General features: G+C 38.6%; 1 protein-coding gene across 2 annotated transcripts; it reads left to right on the forward strand.

Moving 5' to 3' along the window:
- The first annotated feature begins 245 nt into the window (after window positions 1–245).
- On the forward strand, window positions 246–23,458 carry frmpd3 (FERM and PDZ domain containing 3). 2 transcript variants are annotated; one of them, XM_088432192.1, is made up of 15 exons: window positions 246–286; window positions 2,032–2,186; window positions 2,279–2,381; window positions 2,654–2,699; window positions 4,338–4,442; window positions 7,576–7,683; window positions 9,850–9,981; window positions 11,732–11,851; window positions 12,160–12,296; window positions 14,164–14,290; window positions 15,203–15,292; window positions 15,382–15,561; window positions 15,650–15,785; window positions 16,405–17,289; window positions 17,823–23,458. In XM_088432192.1, exons 1-15 carry the CDS (start codon window positions 246–248, stop codon window positions 20,609–20,611), a joined length of 5,154 nt encoding a protein of 1,717 aa, XP_088288318.1. In that variant the 3' UTR covers window positions 20,612–23,458. The 2 variants fall into 2 exon arrangements, with proteins under 2 accessions (XP_088288318.1, XP_088288319.1); XM_088432193.1 differs by lacking the exons at window positions 2,032–2,186; window positions 2,279–2,381.
- Window positions 23,459–24,400: the final 942 nt, after the last annotated feature.

The raw sequence follows: 24,400 nt of genomic DNA on the forward strand, positions 1-24,400 counted from the left end.
TTTCACGCTAACCTTCCTTCTGCAGTCTTGTGATTTTTAGATATATTCGCGGACCGCATGTTCACATTTACCTTTTTCATTTTTCTCACTATTCACTTTTTGATGAGATGTAGACAAAATGCCCATTAAGGAAATGCAATTTAATTTTCATGTCTGTTCCATTTATTCCACAGGTGAATGAATTTGAAAAGGAGTTTAGCCTTTGCAGTGCAAACCTCTCCCATGCTGCTTCCTCCGCTCATGGGATGGCCGAGGTCCAGGATGGACACACATACGCCTGTGACAGGTAAACACTTTTAATATTTTTCAGTTATTTGTTGAGTTAGTAGTTAATGTTTCTTGACGGCCTATCAATTGATGGTATTAAATATAAATTTTCTAAGCAAGTACTCATGAAATTTTAGTAGAGATAAACCGATACGTTTTTTTTTCCAGACTCAATACCAAGACCAATTATTAGTAGTTAAAAAGGCCAAAGGCCAATGATAGATATTTGGAGCCGATATTCCTTTTGAGTAAACGGAAAAGCACTGGTGTGACAAAACTTAAATAATACAAATTCCAACTCATATAACGTATGAAATATCTCCAAATACTGTAAATATGTTTTTTGAGAATTTTTTTTCAAGTAGGCAAATTGTTGATTGTTGATTTTGTTGATTTTTTTTTTTTGAATGTTGATTTTTTTTTTTTTTTTTTTTTTTTTTACAAGCTCTTTGGGAGAGCAACATGTCTTAAAAAGTAAATGAAAATTTAACAATAGCTCATTATAGTTTTCTACAATAAGAAATACCAAACATTAAAATGTCGCTGATCTTACATTTCAAACAAAAGCAAAACGTTCCAAAGTCTTCCAAATATCATGAGAACCATAAAAATACAATTCAATTCTATAAAGCAAGTATTGTATTTTCCGGATAAGGCGCACTGGTATATAAACTGCAGCAGCAAAAAAAGAGCAAAAAAATGATTTTTGTCTCGGATAAACCGCACTGGACTATAAGCCGTAGGTTATAACATCAGATCTTTACGCAAAAAGATGGTATATGAGGTTTATAATTTTTTTTCGTTTTTTTAATTTTTTTGCAATTGTCTGCCAACAGCAACATCCTCTCTTTGACAGCCAGAACATGCCTGCATGTTTAGTCCCAACATATTTATAGAAAATGGATGGATGGATATCAGCTAGTTAAATAGCAGTTCAAAATTGAAATCAATACTTCTATAGCATCATTTTTTCTCTCCCTTTGTTTGATAGTTTATTTTAGTGAACATAACAACACATTCTACATAATTCATATACAATCATAAATACATAAATAAAATCACATATACTGTGTCCTGTATATCAAATTTACACATCACAAATTTACCCAAATTGTATACATTCTCTTATTAACTTTAGACATATTTTTAATAATATATTGTTTTAATTCTTTTTGAGCACAGCCATTGATTTACATCTTTTCAGTTCTATTTGATAGTTATTCCATAATTTGATACCTCATACAGATACATTTGCTTGCTAGTGGCTAGCAAAAAAAAAACCACACAAATAAGCCGTACTGGACTATAAGCCGCAGGGCTCAAAACATGAGGAAAAAGGCTTATAGTCCGAAAAATACAGTATTTTTCCTCAAAAAGGAGTTTGAATGTGTGGGGTCTATTAAAATGATCCCCGCAAGTGCATGACATCTACACCATGACAGTAAAACATGGAATTTGATCCCTACAATATAGCAAAAAGCAAGGGCATGCCCAAACAAACACACGCAAGCACACATACACATTTAAATGCATAAATGTTAACCTTCTTGAATTTTAATTCTTCTTAGCAAGTCAGTGCCCCAAAACTGGCAAGCAATTATTAAAACAGACCCTGGTCCCTTCCTCCTACTTTATGTGTGCTTTAGGGGGAAAAAAAATTCTATAACTTCAAAGAGACAGCATATTGACTCAACTTTGCAATCATATTGTGCCCTGTTTAGACATAGCCTCAAAAATATCCCATTATCTGTTATGTGTGTTTAGCTCTGCAATGTTAGAAGAGAGCCAAGATGGTATGGACAGTGGTACCCTAAGTCCTGCCACAGCTAGACAAGTCACCATCCAGCGGCACCCTACTCAAGGCTTCGGCTTCATTGCAGGCAGCCAGAGGCCCGTCATTGTACGCTCCGTCTCTGCTGGTGAGTGAGAAAGTGAAAAGGAGTTACATAAGATGATTTACATGAACGCGTTTAACTTGCTACGCTGGTTGCGTATTGCCATCTATCTACAGACGGACCCTCCTTTGGTAAGCTTCTCCCTGGAGATCAGATCTTGGCCATTAACGAGGAGACGGTGAGCGACGCGCCCCGAGAGAGAGTCATAGACCTTGTAAGGTAGCATCCTTTACTGTCCCAGGAGGGAGGGTGGGGGTCTATAGGACCAGGGGAACAAAAGAAAGAAAAAAGAGGGCGGCCCAAAAAAAAAAAACAATGCTTCTGCTTCTATGACCAATACATGACCACATGAACACAAAATGGTGGATGAGTCAGTCCTTTCAGCGCTGAAGGACAGAGAGGAAATTGCAGCTAGAAAGTGGCGAAGCTCTCCAAACACCGTTCCGCACATGGCATTACCTAACCCACTCCACTCTGTTGTCTCCCCATAGACGCTGCAAAGATACTATTGTTCTCACTGTGCTGCAGCCTCATCAGGTGCGTCCAAGTACCTCGATCTCATCATTTCTTTTCACGCATGTCTTGACAAGCACGCCCACACATTTGGTGCTTAATTATTTGAGTACTGGTCATTTCTCTTCCGCTCTCCGAAAAGCTCCAGGTCGTTCATTAAAATCATCCATCTATCGTGGAGAAACGTAATTTGCAAAATAAACTGCACGTTTGGAGTTGGTAAAATGATGACGTCAAAGTGTAGATGGGTGTGTTTTTTCAATTCAAAGCTGAAAAGAAATAGCATTTAATTATAGGTTAGGCAGGCGTCATTGTTTACTGTGTAAATTTTGGACTTTTTGCCTTCATGGGTTTGTAAAACTGATAATTAAACGCCCACCAACAGTCCCAAATAGTTTCTGTCGCAAGTAAATAATGTAATACCCCATCAATTCACTACCTAAGCCAACTTCAAATAAAAACACCAAGTATTACAGTACATCAATACAATAGCCTTGTTAGGTTTTCATTTGTAAGTTATTACCCGCAGCACTGGTTATGTTCAAATTAGCTTGACACACCCAAATCTCTGGTCGTTGCTGATGTTGAGGATGAGACATATGGTGCATTCAACTGCAGTCAGAAGTTTCAAACTCTTTCAAGATAAAAGGTCATTATGACTTTTGAAGACTTGCATTATGGGAGTCCAGGCTAGGCCAATCATTTAAATCATTGAAAGGCTTGCAAATGTCATAAGTTGCCCGCTACCGCCAGCCGGTGGCTTTGGGGTGTCAACACAAAAATTTCTATTGCACCATGTTTGCAATTTGCTGTTGAAAGGATTCATGCAAGAATCAGGGGAAATACAAGGTAAAACATCGGGTATCAATATGTCTAAGATTTACAATATTTCCAATTTTTAATGGCAGTAAGTGAGTCCGACATGGGCTAAAATTGACACCTATCGGATGTACTTCTCAAACTCTCGTTAGCAAGCATTTAGAAGAGACGGCAGCGTGGCATATTGAAAGTCGTCATGTTTTGACAATCAATGCAATATTTTAGCCTCCTAGGGGATTTTATATGTTTTTGATATCACACATCTAAAACCTCAAAAAGCCCAAATTGGGTCAAAATTTGATAAGAAGTCGAAAAAAAAGAACAACAAAAGACAAAAAAAGAACAAAAAATACAAGAAGAAAAAGAAGAATTTGTTAATGGTGCCATATAATTGTTTAATAATATAAAAGATTGTTACAGGGATTAGACTGAAAAAAAAAACCAAATCAACCTAATTAGAAAATTGCTCATCAGGAATGAATGGAGAGTTCAAATTTTGAAAAAAGAAAAAAAGATTTTTTGCAATTAGAAAAATAGAAGCATACCTGGCATTAATTTTTTGTGGTTGGAATGGTGAGAATCGGTCAAAAAATGTGGAAGGAGTAGCACTTCAAAAAAATGTGAGGAATAAAAAAAAAAAGAGTAATACATTTATAATGTTGTATGATAAAATATTGAAAAGGCCTTCAGGGTGTACAATTTCTTTTGTACCCAGTACCAACCATTGTAAGCATTTTAACATTCTAACCAGGATGGTCATTGTAGTTTTCCCATTACAGCAACAAATGGCCTAAGCTTTTTATTACTGCCGGGTAACTATTCTTTCTTTCTTTACATATCCAGTCACCTAAATCAGCCTTTATAAGTGCAGCCAAAAAGGCCCGTCTGCGAACCAACCCGCCGAAAGTGCGCTTTTCCGAGCAAGTGTCCATCAGCGATCCCGACTCAGTAAGTTTTTGCATCCGCGACTTGTGCATGCCAGCACCTATTGTTGCCCTTTCCCTCTATCTCCCACAGCTCATTTCTTTTGTTTGATCTGCAAATATCCTCTCTCAAGCCACTCTTCCCGGATGTGTGTGTGTGTGTGTGTGTGTGTGTGTGTGTGTTTCTTGGCGCAACAAAGAGAAAGCTTTTGGGTGAGAAGTTTAGCCTTGAATAAATTGCTTTGCAAACCGTTTAAAATTCTGCCATGAGCAACCAGAGCTTCAAAGTCACCAAAGGCCGAGCTCGTCTTGTGGTCATTTGTTATCGTGCGACAGCTGTGAGACAAGCATTGTCACACTGATGCTATTGTGCAACAAAATTGATGATGATTCTCTCGCTGGCCACGCCATCGCTCACCAAATTTTAAATGCAAATATCAGCTTTTGTTTCGCTTCAAAGTGTTGATGTCATGGGGGGGGGGGGGGGGGGGGGGGGTATTGGGGTGGGATTTGTGGATTGCTATTAAATGCTGTAATGAGCCTTCATTATAGACTCAGCAACACTATAGCTTAACATTCCCACTAATTTACTCAGAAAATTCTGAAAGAGGAAGCGCAAAAAACAATCTTCACAATAGTGTGTTAAATGCAGTCACACTAGTCTAAACATGCCATTCTGATTAATACTGCGGGTGTGGAATACGAAATCCACCCGATTTTACCCATGTCAGGGGCGGCCATTTTGTCTCTTGACGTCAACTAAAAATGATATCACATTTGCTCAGGGCTAATCACATGACCAATCAAGCAAGCTGTAATTGGTCATTAAAAGCCAGTTTTTGATCAATCTCAGGGGGAAATCATTTTGTTTTGATGTCAACTAAATGACTTCACATTTTCTCAAGGCTCATCACAAGGACAAACAGATGAGCTGTGATTGGTCATTACCAGAGCCTGTTTATATTTATCTAAGGGTTGCAGCCATTTTGTCTCTTACTATCAACTGAGGACATCAAAGTTGCTCAGAGCTCATCACGACCAGACAGGTGAGCCGTGATTGGTTGGTACCTGAGCCATGAGCAACTGTGATGTCAATTACAGTTGACAGCAAGTGACAAAATATTCACTCCAGAAATGGGATAAAAATGGGTGGATTTTGCTGATTAATTCCTACTTCACAAACACAGTATTAAGTTGCATGCCATGTCTGAAACGCTTGAGGGTTCATAGAACATACATGCAATAACAAACAGTGAAAACCAGGAAGTTAACACAATCTAAACCAATAAACAAAACAGTGATTAAAAAATGCAGCCATTTTAAAGTAAACATAGAAAATAAACACACAACAAAATACGGAGCAAAGCTACCACGTGAAGGAATAGACTTCTCTCACTGGGAAAAAAGTTTTTTTTTCCGTTCTTTTGTAATCAGCTGTACATCAAAATTAGGTTCCACAAAATTCAGCAATTTCTCCCAGTGAACCGACCTTACTTTTCTAACCTCATATTTAAAATGGGACATTGCCGTCCTCTATTAATTACTGTGCATCAGTAAAGTTGTCTACCAGTTTGAAATTGACAGGAGTAGCAGCATCAGACGCTCTCCCGTCCATCCTCATTGAAAAACGTAATTACACAATATACTTGTTAATGGCAGTGAATGACTTTAATAGGGCACAGTTTTTTTACCGCTTGAACCCAACAGATATTTTTATTAGTTTATTGGACAGGCGACATGAACTTTAATTACAGCTGATTTAGATAAGATTGTCCAGCCTGATAATTCCAGTATCGTGCAAATGTCACAATTTCCTTAATTACACCTTGAGACCATTATTGTCAATAAAAAATAGATTTTCTGTATCACCTCTCTTACTTAAACTAATTGTCTGCTTCTCTCGGGAATCGATCCGATTGGATCCGACTTGGAAAGAGGTTTCTACGAATGTTGCAACAACTCAAGTCGAGACAGTTGTGGATTAAATCTCTTGCCTCTGCTGATGAGAGCGCAAGCTGTTATTGACAAGTTAAAAGCTGAGAGCAGACAAGGAGGGAGAGAGATGAGGCAAAATAGTGTGCTGCCATGTTTCTCATCACACACCAACTTACCACTAACTAAGAATGACACTCAATAGAGCACAGGCCCATTTCAAGAAAATGTCCCTCTGGTTCAGCATAAACTGGGTGACTCCATTGGATTTTGAATCCAATATTGCATATTTCATTGAGAAACAGTAAAACATATACGTACGCATACATTGGGGCAGCAACTAATGATTATTGTGGTAGACTAATAACTGTATGTTTTTCCCCTAATCAATATCGTAGATACCGATTATTAGCAGTCAAAGACATTGATAACTGATATTTGGAGATGATATTCATTTTGAATAAAAGCAAAATTATTGGCATCAATTTTTTTTCAACAATTTAAACAATTTAAACACCAACTCAACCTTTATTAAATTCAAATTATTGACTTCAAAGTGTTGAAAACTGGTATCTTTCACCATACAATGCTAACGGAGAGAAGATGCCCGGAACAGCAGCTGCTAATGCCAAGTGAATACTTGCATTTACCAACAACAGACTGCTGGGCATCTGTTGTGGACACAGATTGCTATGTCAGATGCATTGTAGCAATAAATCTACAAACTGTCATGCATTAAGTTTGGATTTTGTTCTTACAATCTAAAACATAAGATATAAAAGGGCTTGTTTCAATGTACATTTAAGGAGATAATTCTACTCATTAAAAAAAAAAGCCTACAGTGTGACGCACGTTAAGAAAGCCTGCCATCTATAGTCCTCTATGGCTGCATAATCACGACTGAGTCATACCTTAAAAACCCTCCAGTGAGATAAAAAAAATAGAAGAGACAGAGAGAGGATGCCAATCACATTTCGGGAAGAATGGACAGCGCTGTGCTTCATGACTTGTTCAAACAAGTGCTTTGAGTAAAAGCAGAAGCCTTGGCTGCCCCTCTGTGCCTCTGCTCACATAAGTCTGCAGTGAACGTCTCCTATCTTATCATGCAATTTTCTATGCACGGGAGACATCCTGGCCATAAAAGATGCTGGATTCTTGACGGAGAATACAAGTGGGCACAACATCAAGAAAAATCCAGCAGCAATCTTTCCTTCCATCTCTTTCAGACAATGCTGAAGGACGACTCCTTGCTACTCATACCCAATGTGCTGAAGGTGTTTTTGGAGAATGGACAGATTAAGTCCTTTACCTTTGATAGCCGTACAACTGTGAGGGTAAGTAGCTCTACGCATCGTAAGTTTTTTTGTGCGAGTGAGTGTTGTAGTCAAGGCTAGACCAACCAACACCAAGGCATTAGCAAGACTCTCAGTATCAAGATTACGACAAGATCAAAACCATGCAAAGTCGAGATCAAAACAAGACCAAGACTTTTTGGGGCGGGAACTGAAGCATGACCATGACTTTTTAATGTTGAGACAAGACTAGGAACTTATACTACATCAGCCAAGACGTTATCACGAATATACTGTAAGTATCGAGACTGAGTCGAAATCAAGACTTTTTGAGGTTGAGAGAAAAACAAGAGCAAGATTTTTGGAGATCAAGACAAAGAAAAGTCTTTTGGGGGTTGAGACTGAGAACTAAGAAATTCAAACCACACCAACCAAGACATCATCGCGACAGTAAGTATAGAAACTGAGAGTGCCGAGAATTCACAAGGTCAAGAGGAAAACAAGACTAAGATTTTGGGGAATCAAGAGAAGAGATTAAAAAAAAAAAATAACAATAAATCAATTAAAAAAAAAAGTCAGAGACAAGACCATGACATTTTGAGGAGGAGGAAAGACCAAGAGTGTAAACCACACCAACCAAGACCAAGACATTATTGAGACTATAAGTATGAAGAATGAGAAAAACTTATGATTGAGCCCAAGATGAGACCAAGTCTTCTGGAGGTCAAAAGGAGGGCGGAGACATGACATGGCATCCTGGACAGCCATTGTCTCCAACTCAATGTGGTGCATTTTTCTTGGTCGGATTCAGATAAATCTGAGTCTGTGTCACAATTTTGTTAGTACTGACAAAAGATCCTTTAATCAATCAGTATGTTGTCTCACCAAAAAGACTCCCCGAGCTACTAGAAGCTTGCTTTATTTCAAACATCATAATCGTCTTTGAATTCCGTTTTTTTCTCGATAAACCATATATATTTCTCCATCAATGCACCACAGGGACACTTTGTTTTTGTCCTTACATCATCAATATATATGCAGTAGGTGGCATTTTTTTTAAAAAACAAAGAAACATTACTATCATTTATCGTCCAGAAAAATGTGTTGTTGTAATAGGTCCCTCAATAAATAATCTCAATGTAATACATGGACTAAAATCAAATCTGTTATGAAGCTGGTGTGGTGGAGTTTTGAGAAAAATGAGTCATTTTCCAGAACAGCTGGTCTCTTTCCGAGCTGCGGGGAGTTTGCGAGTTTTCTGGTGAAATCCTGGTATTTTGTTTGTTAAAACCTGTTCATCACACATGCTGAACTACTGACAGGTTCTTTGCAACCTCTCGGGCTTTGAGTCTTCCTCATTTCCCAAAGCTGGAAGTCTCACAAATGCTATTAAGAACCTTAAGCAACAAATAAAATTGCTCAGACTCTGTCACTCTCCAAGATGAATGTGACAACTCTGATCAGACTCATTAAACTGTCTCTATTAGACTTCTGGAAAGCACTCTTTGCCGGAGAGAAAGGGGGAACCAGAAACTGTTTTTACATTAAAGGAGAGATGAAAACAGTCCCTGTCAGCATAATTAAATGAAATTTCAGCATAAGAGGGAGGGGTGGATCAATAAAGAATACTGCGGATTAAATCAATGGTGCACCAAAACGCACAGTTGCATGGACATTATTAGCATGTCTATCCTGCGGCAATGGAGGCTACAAGTCCAATGATTTTGCGGAAAGGTTGATTGGACAATTTTTTCTTGTCTTTTACAGCAAACTCTCCAAGTTCCTACAGTAAAACTGCTTGTCCTTGCTTTTAAGAGATAGCAATTGCTCACCATTAGAACAAGAGCCAAACTACATTAACATGTCAGTGCTACAAGATCTCATGTCTAATAAAACTAAACATCGCCCATAGAAACAAAACCGCTCAGGAGCAAAAGTTTGACCGCAACCCTCAAATATTTAGTATGTACTATCTGTACAGAATAGATATAAGGAAGCTCTCCATTGCTCAAAATGACAGATATGACTCTGAAGCATAGGATAAGGAAGCACCCATCTCTACGATATCACTATGACAAAGTAGTGTGAATAAAAATACAGTGAGACCAGGGTGGAAATTGCCTCCATATATCATATGTGTATTTGTTGCAGTATTGCCCATGTTGAAATATTTTTCTGTCTAATCGGTTCCCTCCGCTCTGCATCCAGGATGTGATCTCCTCCCTGCAGGACCGCCTCTCATTACGATACATTGAGCATTTTGCCCTTGTGCTGGAGGCTGGCGGTCTGGACCAGAGTCAAAAGTTACTTCTGCTGCAGGAGAACCAACCCTTGACGCACGTAAATACAACATGTGTTAAAATTACGGTTGTGCGATATGGCTCTAAAAAGAAATCTTGATTTTTTTTTTTTATTCTAAACAAGTTGTATACCGAACATTTATTCAAAAGATTGGTTTATTCATAAAATAAATCCCGTGCAAACTGACCACATAACAATAACGTACACTGACTACCCACTTTGCAAACTATACACATTGCATTTTTTCCTAATTTTGTAAATGCTTTTAAAGGTATAATAATTAAAGTTATCTATGAATATTGTTTTCCTTCATTCACTCAAATTGTTCAGTGGCATCAGTTCTATCCATGTAGTTTAAATTTATTACCACCCACAAAAATTTGAAAAACGGTATGGTCTGTCTTTGTAGCCTGTGAAGTGACGATAATACTTTAAGACATAGCCATTAACTGGTCTCTACCGCCACTTACTGTCTTGAGGTGAAAAACAAGTCAACAAAGAATTTTCTGATTGCTGACAGTTTGACCGTCGCTCAATGGAATGTTGCAAAAATCACAGGAAAATTAATGTCATATATCCTATTCAAATGCATCTGAAAAATTGTAGTTATAATGGTTTTATATGGTCCAAAATTTGGACAATGATTATTTTTTTACACAAAATCTCGCACGTCCAGATGCAATCACATAGAAATGTCAGAATCATTGCATTTTGAAATGTTATATGTTTTAACCATCTGCTGGAAATTTCAGCTCCCTCGTGTTTTTCCCATCAATTCTTTTATGAGATCATAAAAAAACAAAGGAATTTTTATCATTTGTAACACAAATGCCACAAGGGTTGAATCCATCATGATGTAAACTTGAGATTCATAGTTTTTGCTAAGCTTATGCCACAATTATGACGTTAGTAACTATTGCAAACATGTCTTGTTTTCTGACATTCTGACACTTATGCAAAACCTTGATTTCACAATTTAGCGAATCACTAGTCAATAAGATTTGATTTTAAAAATGACTAATTAATCAAATCGATTCACTTTATTGCCCAGGCAAAGGCAATCATAACTATAAATCAGTCATTCAGGATGTTAATAAATTTTAATTGACACGATAATCCAGCCAAACATTTATGTAAAAAAGATTGCATTTATCCAAAATGATCTTGTCCAAAATGTTCAGACAACAATAATTCATCCATTTTTTAAATCAGTTTTAAGCGACTAGTGCCAATCTTTCATTTCACAGTTGAGCTCATTTTCAAATGGTCCATTTTAAAAATGATGAATCAGCTGAATAAATTAAATTTCTTGTCAGTTTTAATGTAAACATTCAGAGTTTATGCATAACCTGCTTAAATAGCACAATTAAAAAGTTAGTAACTATTGTAAATTTATCTCGTAAAATAATTGAGCAAATTTCTCTTCAGTGATATAAAATATTGATCATTGCTTCCCCCCAGAAAGCAGACAAAGTAGTTAGTAACAGTCTGCTTTCATAGAGAACTAGAGTTCAGAGATTACTTATTATTGAAAGTCAAGAATTCTGAGGATTTAAACAAGATTACGTTTCCAAACAACCAACTAATCATAAATGATTATCGAATCATTACATTTTTGAGTACTTGTCGATTAACCACTGCACCTCAAGTTTAAAGTAACATTTAACATTTCCGATTGTCAGACAAAACATGTGAACCACTGTTACTGCACTCAAAGACTGCATAGGGTACACTTTAAATGTCAACTAGGAAAGTAAGATTGTGGGTGATCTATTGTGTCTTCCCGCAGGTGGTGCATAGAACCTATTTCCAAGGAATGAAGTGTCTGTTTCGCATCTGCTTCTTCCCTAAGGACCCAGCAGACCTGCTGAGACGGGACCCCGCTGCATTTGAATACCTCTACATTCAGGTGGATGGAGAGGAATCAAAGACGCAAACATTCAGTATCATAATTCTGTTGGAGATGTGTCCCAACTAAGAACAGGCTATCCATAAGATGTAAAATCATATTCTGGACAGCTATATTGCTCAGGAACGGATGCTTTTAAAGGCTTCACCTGCATTTACCTCTAAAGTATTTCTAACAGGATTATCAATTCGCAAAGTTTGAACAATTACAAGTTTCACTTTAACTAATGGCAAGACTCAGACAGGGGTGTTAAATGGCGCTGTTTGCAATTAAGAGTGTTCTCGGCGTCACATATCATGTCTTCACAGAATCGCAATGATGTAATCAAGGAGCGCTTTGGCATGGACTGGAAATCTGATATCACGTTACGATTGGCTGCTCTCCATATTTACATCACTGTGTCTTCAGCAAGACCCAATCAGAAGATATCTCTGAAGCACGTAGAGTAAGTTAAAAGAACAAAAATGTCTATTCACTCTTTTTTTTTCTATCTTGACTTACTACATCGCCGAGAAAGGTTTGTTCATGTTGCGGTTGGATAAAATAGAAGTTGTATGCCCCCAAAACCCAAGTACAGTATACCTCACACGTAGAGTAAGTTAAAAGAACAAAAATGTCTATTCACTCTTTTTTTTTCTATCTTGACTTACTACATCGCCGAGAAAGGTTTGTTCATGTTGCGGTTGGATAAAATAGAAGTTGTATGCCCCCAAAACCCAAGTACAGTATACCTCACAGCAGCTCAGCAAGAAATACAAACTGCAAGTATTTATAGATTTACATGATTTTGTTTTTGGGCTATTCACAGTATTTCAAAATAATTTACCTTATTTTTTGGATTTTGGATTATAATCCACAATGTTCTTCTCATGATTTGAACCCTGCGATTTATAGTACAGGGCGGCTTAACTATCTTACCTTGGCCCATCAAATGTGTGCATCTATAACAAATATGAAATAGAACTGAAAAGATGTGAATCAACATCCATGCTCAAAAGAATTTTAAAAATATAATATTAAAAAGATAAAAAGCATGTATAAAATGAAGAAGATCAAGGCTTGTGACGTGTAATTTATTTTATATAGATATATATATATATATATATATATATATATATATATATATATATATATATATATATATATATATATATATATGAACACACACACAGTGCAGTAGACCCCTGTTTTTTTGTCCCCTCTTTAAGGCATTTCGCCTACTTTACGACTAACATCAACAACTGTCATGAAGAGTGGGGTTGCTTGTGTTTGTTGTTTTGCCTCCCTCTTGCGGTGTTTATAGGTAATTGCTCTTATTTTCTGTTGGTGTCAAACTGCCTCGCTGCAACGCGTCACTACAATGCTGGTATGCTATTGGTTAGTGTCTCGACATACTGATCTTTTATTGGTTGGTGTACCAGAAACACTTAGATGCTGGTCTATCTGCTGTTATGACCTGTGGCATATAGTCCGGTGCGACTTATCTGTGAAAGTTTTTTTTTTTTTTTCCCCCTCAGTTTTTGCTAGTGCGAGTTATATACCGGTTTATAGTCCAAAAATACGGTAATTTACCTGCAGACAAATAAAGTGTCTATCACTCTAGCCAGGTATCAAGCTGGCTAACTAGTTCTATCAATCTAGCCAGGTTTCAAGCTACCTAGCTACAGTATATCTATCAAATCTAGCCAGCAATCAAGCTAGCTAGCTTGATGTTTCAATCTAGCAAGCAATCAAGCTATCTTGCTCTTTCTATCAATCCAGCCAGCTATCAAACTAGCTAGCTATATTTATCAATCTAGCCAACAAGCTAGCTCGCTAATCTATCAGATTAGATAGCATCTAGCTATATGTACAAACATCCTTATTAAATGAAACAGTAATAAATTACTAAATAACTAAGCAGATTCATTTTGAAAGCTATACTATAATAATAAAATGTTACTGAAATTGCATAGTCCAACTGATAAAGGTTTCATACTGGCAACACTTTGTCACAAGAATTCCCCCCCCCCATTCTTTCAAAGGTGAATCGTGTTAAATGTCAACCTGCCTACGAGAATGGATTGCATTCATTTTCCTGAGAACACATCACCTTCACTGCCTATTTTTGAATTCATTCTTTAAATCCTCAACCTAGCAAGTAATTAGCTTGTGCAATCATCCACCGTGGCTGTAATAAGTTTCACAGACGATGGAGGCTGTAAGCTACAATCGGTGACATTTTCGTGAATCTTCCCTTTCAGACCGTGCTGCTTAGTCATTCTGTTGTACTTGTATTTATCTTGTATTCTAACCCTTTTTCTCTGCCACAGAAAGGAATTTGGTCTCGAGCCTTTTCTTCCGCTCACTTTGCTCCCAACGGTCAAGGAGAAGAATGTTTGCAAGATTCTGTCACAGTTGTTGAAGACCTACCAGCATCCACCACCATCAGGCAACAAGGTACTACCAATCATACGCAGAAGTCTTGTCTCACGTCTGAGGCTACTAAAGGCTAAAACACAACATTCTTATGCCACAGCTATGTTGTAAAAATAACCAGAAAATGATAAATGGACTTCCCCCTACACACCCATGAACGAGACCTCCAAAATTATGTGACAGGGGTATTTAAAAACAGACATCTTGAACTTAATAATCACTTACAACTGTCTTTACTCCTAAAAGGAATGTTTAAATTTGTGTTTTAATGAGATTAGAGAAGTAATTTTTGTAATAGGAAAATTATCAATGCATGAAACATTATATTCTCCTGAGTCTCACCTTATTTATTTATGTCCACTGAAGTGGACATTGTCTTTGGTCTATATCTGTTGAACTATTTGAGCTACTCTATTAAGTTTGTGTGCCCAATAGAGGACACCCTGGTTTTTCTAATTATGTCTCTTTTGGGTAATATGCAATTAACAACTGTTTTCCTGCGACAGAAGGGAAACAATAGTAAACACAATTGACTAGGCTGGGTTTCAGGGGTATATTGGGTCATTAAGGAGAAATCTGATTTTTTTCTGGAATGAATTTAAAGACATTTTTCAAACAGAATAGAAGAAATTAAAATAGACACAATGCACTGTATATTTGGCAAAATTCAATGGCTGTATTGCCATTTTTCTAATTGTTTTCTGAGTTGAGTGCAGATTTTCTATGAATATAGCACTGTTACAACAGAGGCAGAAAGAAAAACCCATTGTAGGCTGTGGACTGCTTGGTCAGTGTATGTAAGAATTTGTTTTAGTTTGGGATGCATTTGTTGCATAAGCATTCATTTTGAATGTTCATGATTAGCGCAACAGTGCCACCGAGAGGGCATGTTGGTGAAACTGTAGTTTGATTATTATTTTTCTCGCTTGACAGGTCCCTCCTCTTCAAGGAAAGCTGCAGTACTTGCGTGTCCTTAATGATCTCCCCCCTTTTGGGGGAATACTGTTCAATACAGCTGGACTGGTAGGACATTTTAAGTCTTTCAATACAATAACCAAAGAATGGCAGTGTTTAACTCAGAGCAATGATAAATGTCCTGGGTTAATCTATAGGATGAAAAGCAATCATCCACAACACTCCTGGTGGGTCCTCGACATGGCATCAGTCATGTGATTGACCTAAAAAACAACCTGACAACAGTCCTGACTGAGTTTAGTAGGATATCAAAGATCCAGCTCTATCGAGAAAGCCAAGGGGTGGCTCGTGTAGAGGTGTCGATCCACGAAGGCAAGGTATGACACGGTCTTGCAAGTTCTGCTTCAACAACGTTTCAAGTATGATGACACACTCCTATGGCTGTTTTTGTTTCCTATCCTGCAGCCCTTGGTGCTACTTATGGAATGGCCAGATGCCAGTAACTTTGCATGCCTCATCTCTGGCTACTACAAACTCTTTGTAGACCCCAAAAGGAACATCTACTTCAGGATCTCTGGTCAGTCTCACCTAGCCAAAACAGGTATGTTTGGAAGGCTTTTTCATCCAGTAGTAATTCAAATTCATTGCAAACTAAAACTCAGCCACGGAAAGTAATCCATTATCCAACACATTCAAAGTATTGTAAATCACAAGTCACACCCGATTGTCTCGTATAAAAAAAAAATCTCAACGTCAGAATACTTGGCGAGACTAGTATAAGACATTTGTTGGCTTGAATTTTCATAGATTAAAATAATGGGCAACAGTTGAATTAACATCCCATGGCACCATAATCTGTCTGTCACCATTTTGGCTCATCAGAATGAGATCCTCATTCCTATTCCAGCAAGTCAACCATGACATTCCAGAAATCTAGTGACACATTTTGCTGTGATCACAAAGCATGAACGAATCCACTGCTTTATACTGTGTCTACCTGTAGTCTGCATACAAAAAGGATTGTCATACCATCACATTCCACCTGAACCTAACCTTCGAAATTTCAAACTATTTCAACTTTCAACATCCATCTCTGAAATAACAACTATTCCCCATGAGACCATCAGCTGTCAGCCTCTGCTTTCCCATCTGGATCTTCTTAAAATAAATTTATTTTAAATGCCTCAAACTCTTCACTGCTCTGACAATTCTATCCCCAGATTACAGAAGCTCCCACCATTCACACCCACGTTCTGGGGCAAGCGGCTTACCAAGTGGAGGGCGGAGAGGGGACGAAAGAGAAAGCTTGCACAGGGAGTCAGGGTCTTCAAGGGCCATAGCGCCTCCAGAGTCTCAGCATCTAGGTCTGTGCCATTTCCACCTTCAAGAACAACAGTTTCAAGAGCTGCAAGCACACCCTGAAGCCGAGCTTGACATCAATGAGAACTTTATTTCCCAGGAGGCCGCTGATCGGCCCCGCACCAAGTCAGACCCTACGCAGCAGAGTACAGAGGAGGTGGCTGTTGTAACGAGCCCACAGGAGGAAAATGCTGGATTTAGAATCCGTGCCCAAACATTGGCTCAAACTCAAAAATTACCACGGTACTTCTGTGACTCCTGCAAAGACAGGCACAGGAAAGAGGATTTGTCAAAATCATCGAGCGGCGGGCGAAACACGGGAAAAACTTGCTCAAGTGGTTGCGCTTCTAGAAACGGGGGTGGTGTTGATCTCACGGCCTTGCCACCCCCTGGGAATGAGGAGGATGAGGAGGAAGAGCCACACAACGGAGGTGAAAAGCTACAACCACCTCAACCTGCAATTGCTGCCCCACCACCTGGCTTCAGAGACAACAGCTCTGATGAGGATGACTCAAAGAGAGCGCGAAAGGCTCCAAGTGGTGGCAGGACTGATGCCAGCACTGTGAAACAGAAACATATTAAGGAGGACGTGCCTGTGACACTTATTGATAATGTGGCCACCAGAACGGTCCGAGATCATGCCCAGGAACTTGACGATGCACTGGTCTCCACCTTGCAAGCTCTAGAGGCTTTGGCAGCTTCTGAGGACTATCCCCATCACCACCAGCAGCCAACACAGACTGCAGGTCGACAACCTCAGTCATGCTATGGACTACATCGGCGTAACAGTAATCTAATTATAACGCTATTGAACATTTGCGGCGTAAAATCCCCTCCGTTTTTGCTCAAGTAAAATGGTAACCAAATATTAGCAGCATAAATACGTCATAAAATGTGGAATTATGTGGCAGTGACAAATTTGTCAGTAAAAGAAGCTTATCAAAGATGAGAGCAAAATTGAGACAAGCTCTTGATAAATAACACGAAAAAGTCAACCATCTGATATTTATTCTATGCTAACAATCTATATTACTTTGGCACATCAGTCAAGCAAATGTAAATAAAAAATGACATAATTTCCTCTCCGGTCCAAAATGCCCCGTAATGCAATGACAACTAAGAGGAGCAAACATGTAATCCTTCAGGGATTTTGTGTGCTGTTGATCACACGTCTGACTTAGGATAAAGCATTTCAATAGTTCTTTTCTATCAGTAAATACATTATTCTCCATTGCATCACGATTACCCTGCTAATCTGCTTTTATTTCTTACTCCTCAGGGCTTATTGTCTTGGCTGCTATTACACCGGAATCATCGCTGGATTCAGGACATGAGACAAATTCCTCTGAACTGACAGATGTTTCTGAGATGGTCTCTGCAATGAAACAAAATCAAAACCAAGCCTACCTGCTAGCACACCATATCAATAAGGAAAGCCGCCTCTGCCGCCGCGATTTTCCCCTAGCTATCCCTGGCTGCACAGCAAAGACGATAGGGACAGGTGCATTTTCTGTGGGTCAGATACGTGCTGGATGTCCGCCCAAGCAAGTAATCCTCAGTAAGACTGTTCCCTTTAAAGTCAACCCAAGTCAAAACTCTGGGATTGTCAGTGTTGTTACAGAGCAGCGAGGCAATCAAGATACCATTCCGAATGAACAGACACCAGAAATGAAAGCAAACTTTGGTACTACAAAAGCAAACATCCCTGATCCTCTCCTTAAATCACCTGAAGACGTGTCTGATGGTTTAGCTTCAGCTCTAGTCACTAAAGACCCAAAGTTATCCAGTGCTTCAGGAGAGACACAAAGGCTAAATCTTCTCAATGGCGTAAAAGATAAGTCGACACCACCTCTAAATACAGACAAAGCCTTATCTGTTCTCTTACCGGTCGACAGGACTGCCTCAGCCAAGATTCCCCAAACTAATATGTGCCAAGACGCCGAGACTGCCTCTAGCGAGACCATGAAGCCTTCAAGTTCCACAGAATTTCTGCCGGTCGATGATCTTTTCTGCACATGCCCAGTGCAACAGGAATCCGGGCCTCAATTGAGAATTAAAGATCCACAGGTTCAGAAGGTAGTGGTGTTTCAAACATCATCCCCTACTGATGATGAGCATCTTCGAGCAAAAGGCCTCTTTATGGCGAACAGCAAAGAAAATCCAGTAAGAGTGGGAGTAGAATGTAGTTTGGCAAAACCTAGTCCTAAAGTACAAACAAAATACTCTCCTCATTTTCCTGTACCCTCAGAGAGAAAAGAAGGAGCTGAGAGCAAGATAGATGGCGCCCTTGGCAAATCCCATTCCGAATCACAGATATGCGCTACAAAATCATTACCTAATTTAGAAGACAAAACAGAAAGCCCCTCTTTGGAGAGAGTATCTACTCTACCACCTAAAGAAGCAAAGAAATTGACCAGTGTAAAGGGGAAGTCCCAGCGCACTGCCCCTTTTTCGAGCATTAGAAACCTACTTTCAGCGACGTTCCCAGCAAGAATGAGAAGAGAAACAGATGAGCGGAGAGCTCAGCTGCAAAAGGTTCGTCAGTACGAGTTGGAGTTCTTGGAAGAGCTGCTGAAACCCAAGTCCTCGCAAGGAGATTTTTTGCCACAAGGATCCTCACCCGTACCCTCAGGGACTCCCTGTGCCTGTCAGTTACGTACCAGCCCTGTCCTAAAAGCACCGGGGATCTCCAGGGAACAGCGACGAAGCTGTGACTGTAAGAGAATGTGTAGAGGTATGAGACTACCAGATACACCTGTTGGCTCCGCAACAGAAACGCAAAATCGAGGCAGGGACAGAACTATCTCAAAGACTCCTCCAACGATCTCCAAAGCACCTCACAGTGAAGGTGCCACAAGGCAATCTCAAAATTTAGAGGTCAAGACAGCACGAATACGTTCCATCAGCCTTGAGTCGAGGGAGCCACGGGGAGAGCAGGGCACCTGCTTGCCCGCCTGTACCTCACAAACAGTCTACGGAGAAGCACCACAAAGTAAAAAGCTCCAGAGGCGATACAGCATTGGTGAGCTGGATAACAGTACTAACGTGCCTGTTTATGCAGAGGTAAAGCCCAAAACCAAGAGTCTTGAGAAAGAAATGGAGCGAGTCCGAGCGACAGGATTACGGCTGCCGACCCCGGTAGAGCCTATTCATACACAGTCTCATCAGGCAGAGGGAAAGGGGAAAAAAGGTGTGTTTTACATTCAAAGCAACGAGTTACTGTGTGAAAGTAAAGACGAGAGCGGGGAGGTGCTGCTGACGTTGCCCAGTGAAGACAGCGACGACAAGGATAAATGTTGTTCATTCTGTTTCTGCTACCGGAAATGTGAGGCAGCAGATGAGAGCAGTGAAAAGGACGAACTATCATACTCCATTCCCCTCCAGGTTCTGCCAGGCATGGAACTTGACTCCAGTACATTTCCTGTCGTCAGCAAAACCCTGCAGGTTCTTAACGCAGAAGACTGCAGTGGAGAAGAGGACACAGAGAAAGAACCACAGGCACAAGAGATTGACCTAAGAGCTTGCAGTACGCTGGAGGGGAGCCTGGCACGGGTTGAGGCTCTACAGGGGAAATCTTTTAGCTTGCCTGATGGGTTCCTAAACGCCCAGTTGGATGCTAATGAGCTCCTCGCTATCCTACGTCAGTGTGCTAACAGCCCGCAAGCCGAGGGTGAGCCTCGCCTTCAGCCCCCGCGGATAGCAGAGTACAAGCAGGAACTGGCGGTGCGCTTCAAGGAATTCCGAGCATCCTGCCGGCGTGTGGCCAGCGTGGAAAAAAGCCCGACGTGTATGCTAGCGGTTGTCACAGCCAGCTTTCAAGTGCTGTGCGATTTAACCCAGACCTTTATCAAATTGGTCAGAGGGGTTCGCACCGAGACTCAGAGACAGCAGCTGCTACGAAAAGTCGAGGAAGTAGCTATTAACTATACTTTGCTCCTTCGCGCAGCCGAAGAATCGATGGGGCATTCAAGCAGCCTGCCGACCAAAACAGTTAGCCCTCAAGTGTCCTCCGACACCAATACCATGAGCTCACTCACTCGACCCATCAAAGTTCTTCCTGCCAAGTAAAAGGACAACTCTTGCAGGATTGTGAGCAAATCTAATACGAGCTCATTATGTATTCATTCATTGTTTACATTTCTACTGAATGTGCAATGGATACTCGGCAATGGAGATCGCGATGCAGCTGTTCCATCCCATGTTTACAGGCCCCGAGGTAGCCTTGTGGATATTGCTCTGAAATGTAAAGATACTGTACACCAAAATGCACAAATGAATAGAATAGTAAAACAGGGCTAATCACCTCATCACTATATTATCAAAAACAAATAGGTCAATATAGTATAATATTTTATATGTAGTGTAAATTTAAGTTGTGTCTAGAAAGTAATATAACATTTTGTGGGAAAAGATAGATATATTTAAAAAGTAATCATTTAAAAAGACTTTAAATATAAAAGAAATATACATATGCTCTGGACAAAAATATTTGACATTTTGTCAAGTAGCGACTGCTGTAGAGTGCATAGTTTAAAGCAATGGTCGGTTCAATGGTACTATGTCGGTATGTGGAGCTAAATGTTGTAATAAAATGTTGACATTTCTGTTGGCTGTGTTGGACATATTTAACACCTCCAAAAGAGGATTAGGGCAAGTGAAGAAAAATGTCGGCGGGGGTCCCACTTTTATCTCAGAATTTTGACTTTTCTTAGAATTCTCATTTTAAAGTCAGAATTCCTCTTTTGTATGAGACAGAAGTGACAATTCTGACTTCATTCTCAGAGTTACTTTGAAAATAGTCATGTCTATATCTTGTATGTCACTTTTCCTTTTAAATTACTGCTGTCATGGTAGAAGCTGCAAAAACAACCGAAATGATTGATGACAGATAACATGACAGGCAAGAATCCACTTCGGCCCGCCTTGCACTCGTTGGCGAGGAAGGATTTTTTGACAGGCACTTGATTCTGGTTCCGTTCCTCGTGGACTAGTAAGGAAGGGTTCAATTCTCAAATCAGGGATAGGGAAATCATGAATTTATGACACTATGCGCTGGTCCTCACAGGAAAAAAAACATTTAAAAAAAGTGAGAATTCTGAAGTCAGAATTCTGACTTTAAAGTCTAACTTTAAAGTCAGAATTCCGACTATTCTCAGAATTCCAACTTTAAAATCCACTTAGAATTCTGACATTAAAGTAAGAATTCTGGTTGAGAATCTGACTTCAGTGAAAATTGTGGGAATTCTGACTTTGCCTCAAGTGAAGATTCTGACCTTTTCTTAAAAGTGACTTAAAAAAGTGAACATTTGGATGTTTTGTCTGACTTTGAAGTCAGAAGTCTAAGTATTCTCAGAATCAAGTCAGAAAGTATTTAGAATCTGAGAATTCTGACTAAAATTCAAATTCTCAGAATAAAGTCAGAATTCTGAGAGTAAAGTCAGAATTCTGATTTGTGGGAATTATGACTAAAGTGGAGATTCTAACTTTCAATTCAATTCTGACTTTAATCTCAACATTCTGATGAAAATCTGTATCAAGTCAGAGTTCACTCAAAGCTCTTGAATTTAATGTCAGATTCTGAGTGAGAATTCTGAGAGTAAATTCAGAAGTCAAAATAAAGTAAGAATTCTGACTTGTGAGTACTCTGACTGAAGTGACAATTCAGACTTATTCTTTAAAAATGCTGATTTTAAAGAGTGAGAATGATTATTGTAAGAATTCTAGCGTGATTCTGATTTTGAAGTCTAACTAAAATCAGAAATCTGACCATCCTCAGTTATGACTAAAAATCAAACTCAAGTAAGAATTTGCTCAAACTGCTGACATTAAAGTCAGATTCTGAGAAATCTGAGAATAAAGTCAGAATTCTGAGTGAGAATTTTGAAAATGCAGTTAGAATTGTGAGAATAAATAACTTGAGTGAGATACCTAACTGAAGGGACAAATCTGACTAGTTTTCTCAAAATTTCTGAGTAAAAAGAGAGAGTTCCGACAGAATTTTGAAGAGTATTCTGATGTCTGACTAATGTCAGAAAGCGGACTTCAGAATTTTGACTTTAAAAATCGGAATCAAGTCAGAATTCACTCAAAATTCCAATTTTAACGTCATATTCTGTGAGGATTTGAGAATATTTTCAGAATTGCAAGACAAAAGTAATTCTTAATTCAGAGAGAATTCTGAAAACAACCTCAGAATTCTGAGATCAAATAGAGAATCCTGCCAACCTTTTTTTCTCCACTGACCCTAATCCTCTTCCGTATGAGACAGAAGTGACTGTGGGATACAGAAAAACAGTGCCAACGGCAACATATTAAACTACAAGTCATGCTGATCCTGTTGGTATGCACACACCTGCAAGGGGTATATCATGTAGCAGAGATCCAAGTAACATGCCTCCCGAACAATAACAAACATCCTATTGAGAGGGGGTGCTTTCATTATACAGAACAAATCTATTTTGCACCATTCTGCTTCATATGCCACTTGCATCTCACTACTTACTCATACAAGGAGCCGGTTCAATGTAAAACTGTAAACTCAATTCAAAAATAAAATGGTTTTTAGAAATTGTGCATAGTCACTGCATAATGTAAAATATGATATAGTTTTAAACATGCCCATACACAAGCAATGGAGTAAGATGAGTAGAACTTTGCACAGCTTCTGAATAGAATTCAAGTTGAGTATAATTATGTGTTTTTAATACCATATTTTTGCTTAATTATTCCTTTGCTCATATCTTACATTATTCTCAAATCAAAAGTTTTCATTGAATCCCTGGTCATGTTCGGTTGTCAAGCAGCGTATCAACTTGCTTTCTGCGTGCTGTTGTACATTGTGCATCTAGGAAGTATATATAAGAAACACAAAAAGTAGTTTTCTATGTATTTTAATAAAACTAACACACCTGCCCAGTGTCTGAAATCTTCTTTTGTGTCTCACCATCTTGTTTATCATTAATGAATCAAAAAAGGCTATTACAAGGTTGTGCTGACTTCATTTGTACACTGTTTAAAATTTGGTGCAACAGAACTGTGACCGCCATATGTTTAAAAATTTATAGAAGTTAAAAAAATAATAATTCTAATTTGATATATAAATAAGTAGTGGTATATGCTGGTAACGTATTTCTAAAAATAAATGTTTTATACTTCTGTTTTCCCTTTGTATTCATATGTTCAGCTGGTTACGATGGTACCTTTAGGAGTTACTTTTATACATTCAACATCCTCTAAATATCCACACAAATCATTATTTCTGTGAAGCAGTTATTTACTGACACTTAGCGTTACTTACTGTTCACGAGCACTCTTGATGTTGTCCATGATTGTTGTTGTGACATATTTCATTAATGTGCTGTACACTGTGTTTTTGTTTCATTTTTCTTCATGAGTTCTTCTTCCCTTTGGAACAGTTTTTAATGAAGGTTTTTTTTGTTTTTTTTTCCACTTTCTACAGTGGAAAAAATGTGGCAATATGTAAAGCTGTAAAGTATGTAAAATTAGATTCTACAAAGATACACTGTATACTGGTCATTATTTGAAATGTAAATATTAGGACAAGATAGTGATACGAATTGCCTTTCAAATAGAATATAGGTCTATAGCTTCTTATTTTGTAAAAAATAAAAAATAAAAAAAATACATATAGACTAACTCTTTATAGTAGTATTGTAACATATAGACCAAATAGAATTTAAAAAAAAGATTTGAAAGATTACAGTCGATTTAAAAGCATGAACATTTTGAGCATTTATTTTTATAAACACAAAACATATCAGACAATGATACTGGCACTACAATGGGCATCTTTGTTTTGCTATGTGGCTCTTCTCATTCACTCAAAGAAAAAAGTTT

This window comes from Hippichthys cyanospilos, chromosome 13 (genome assembly GCF_059441005.1).
Source record: "Hippichthys cyanospilos isolate Australia breed blue-spotted pipefish chromosome 13, RoL_Hcya_1.0, whole genome shotgun sequence".
NCBI classification, from domain to species: domain Eukaryota; kingdom Metazoa; phylum Chordata; class Actinopteri; order Syngnathiformes; family Syngnathidae; genus Hippichthys; species Hippichthys cyanospilos.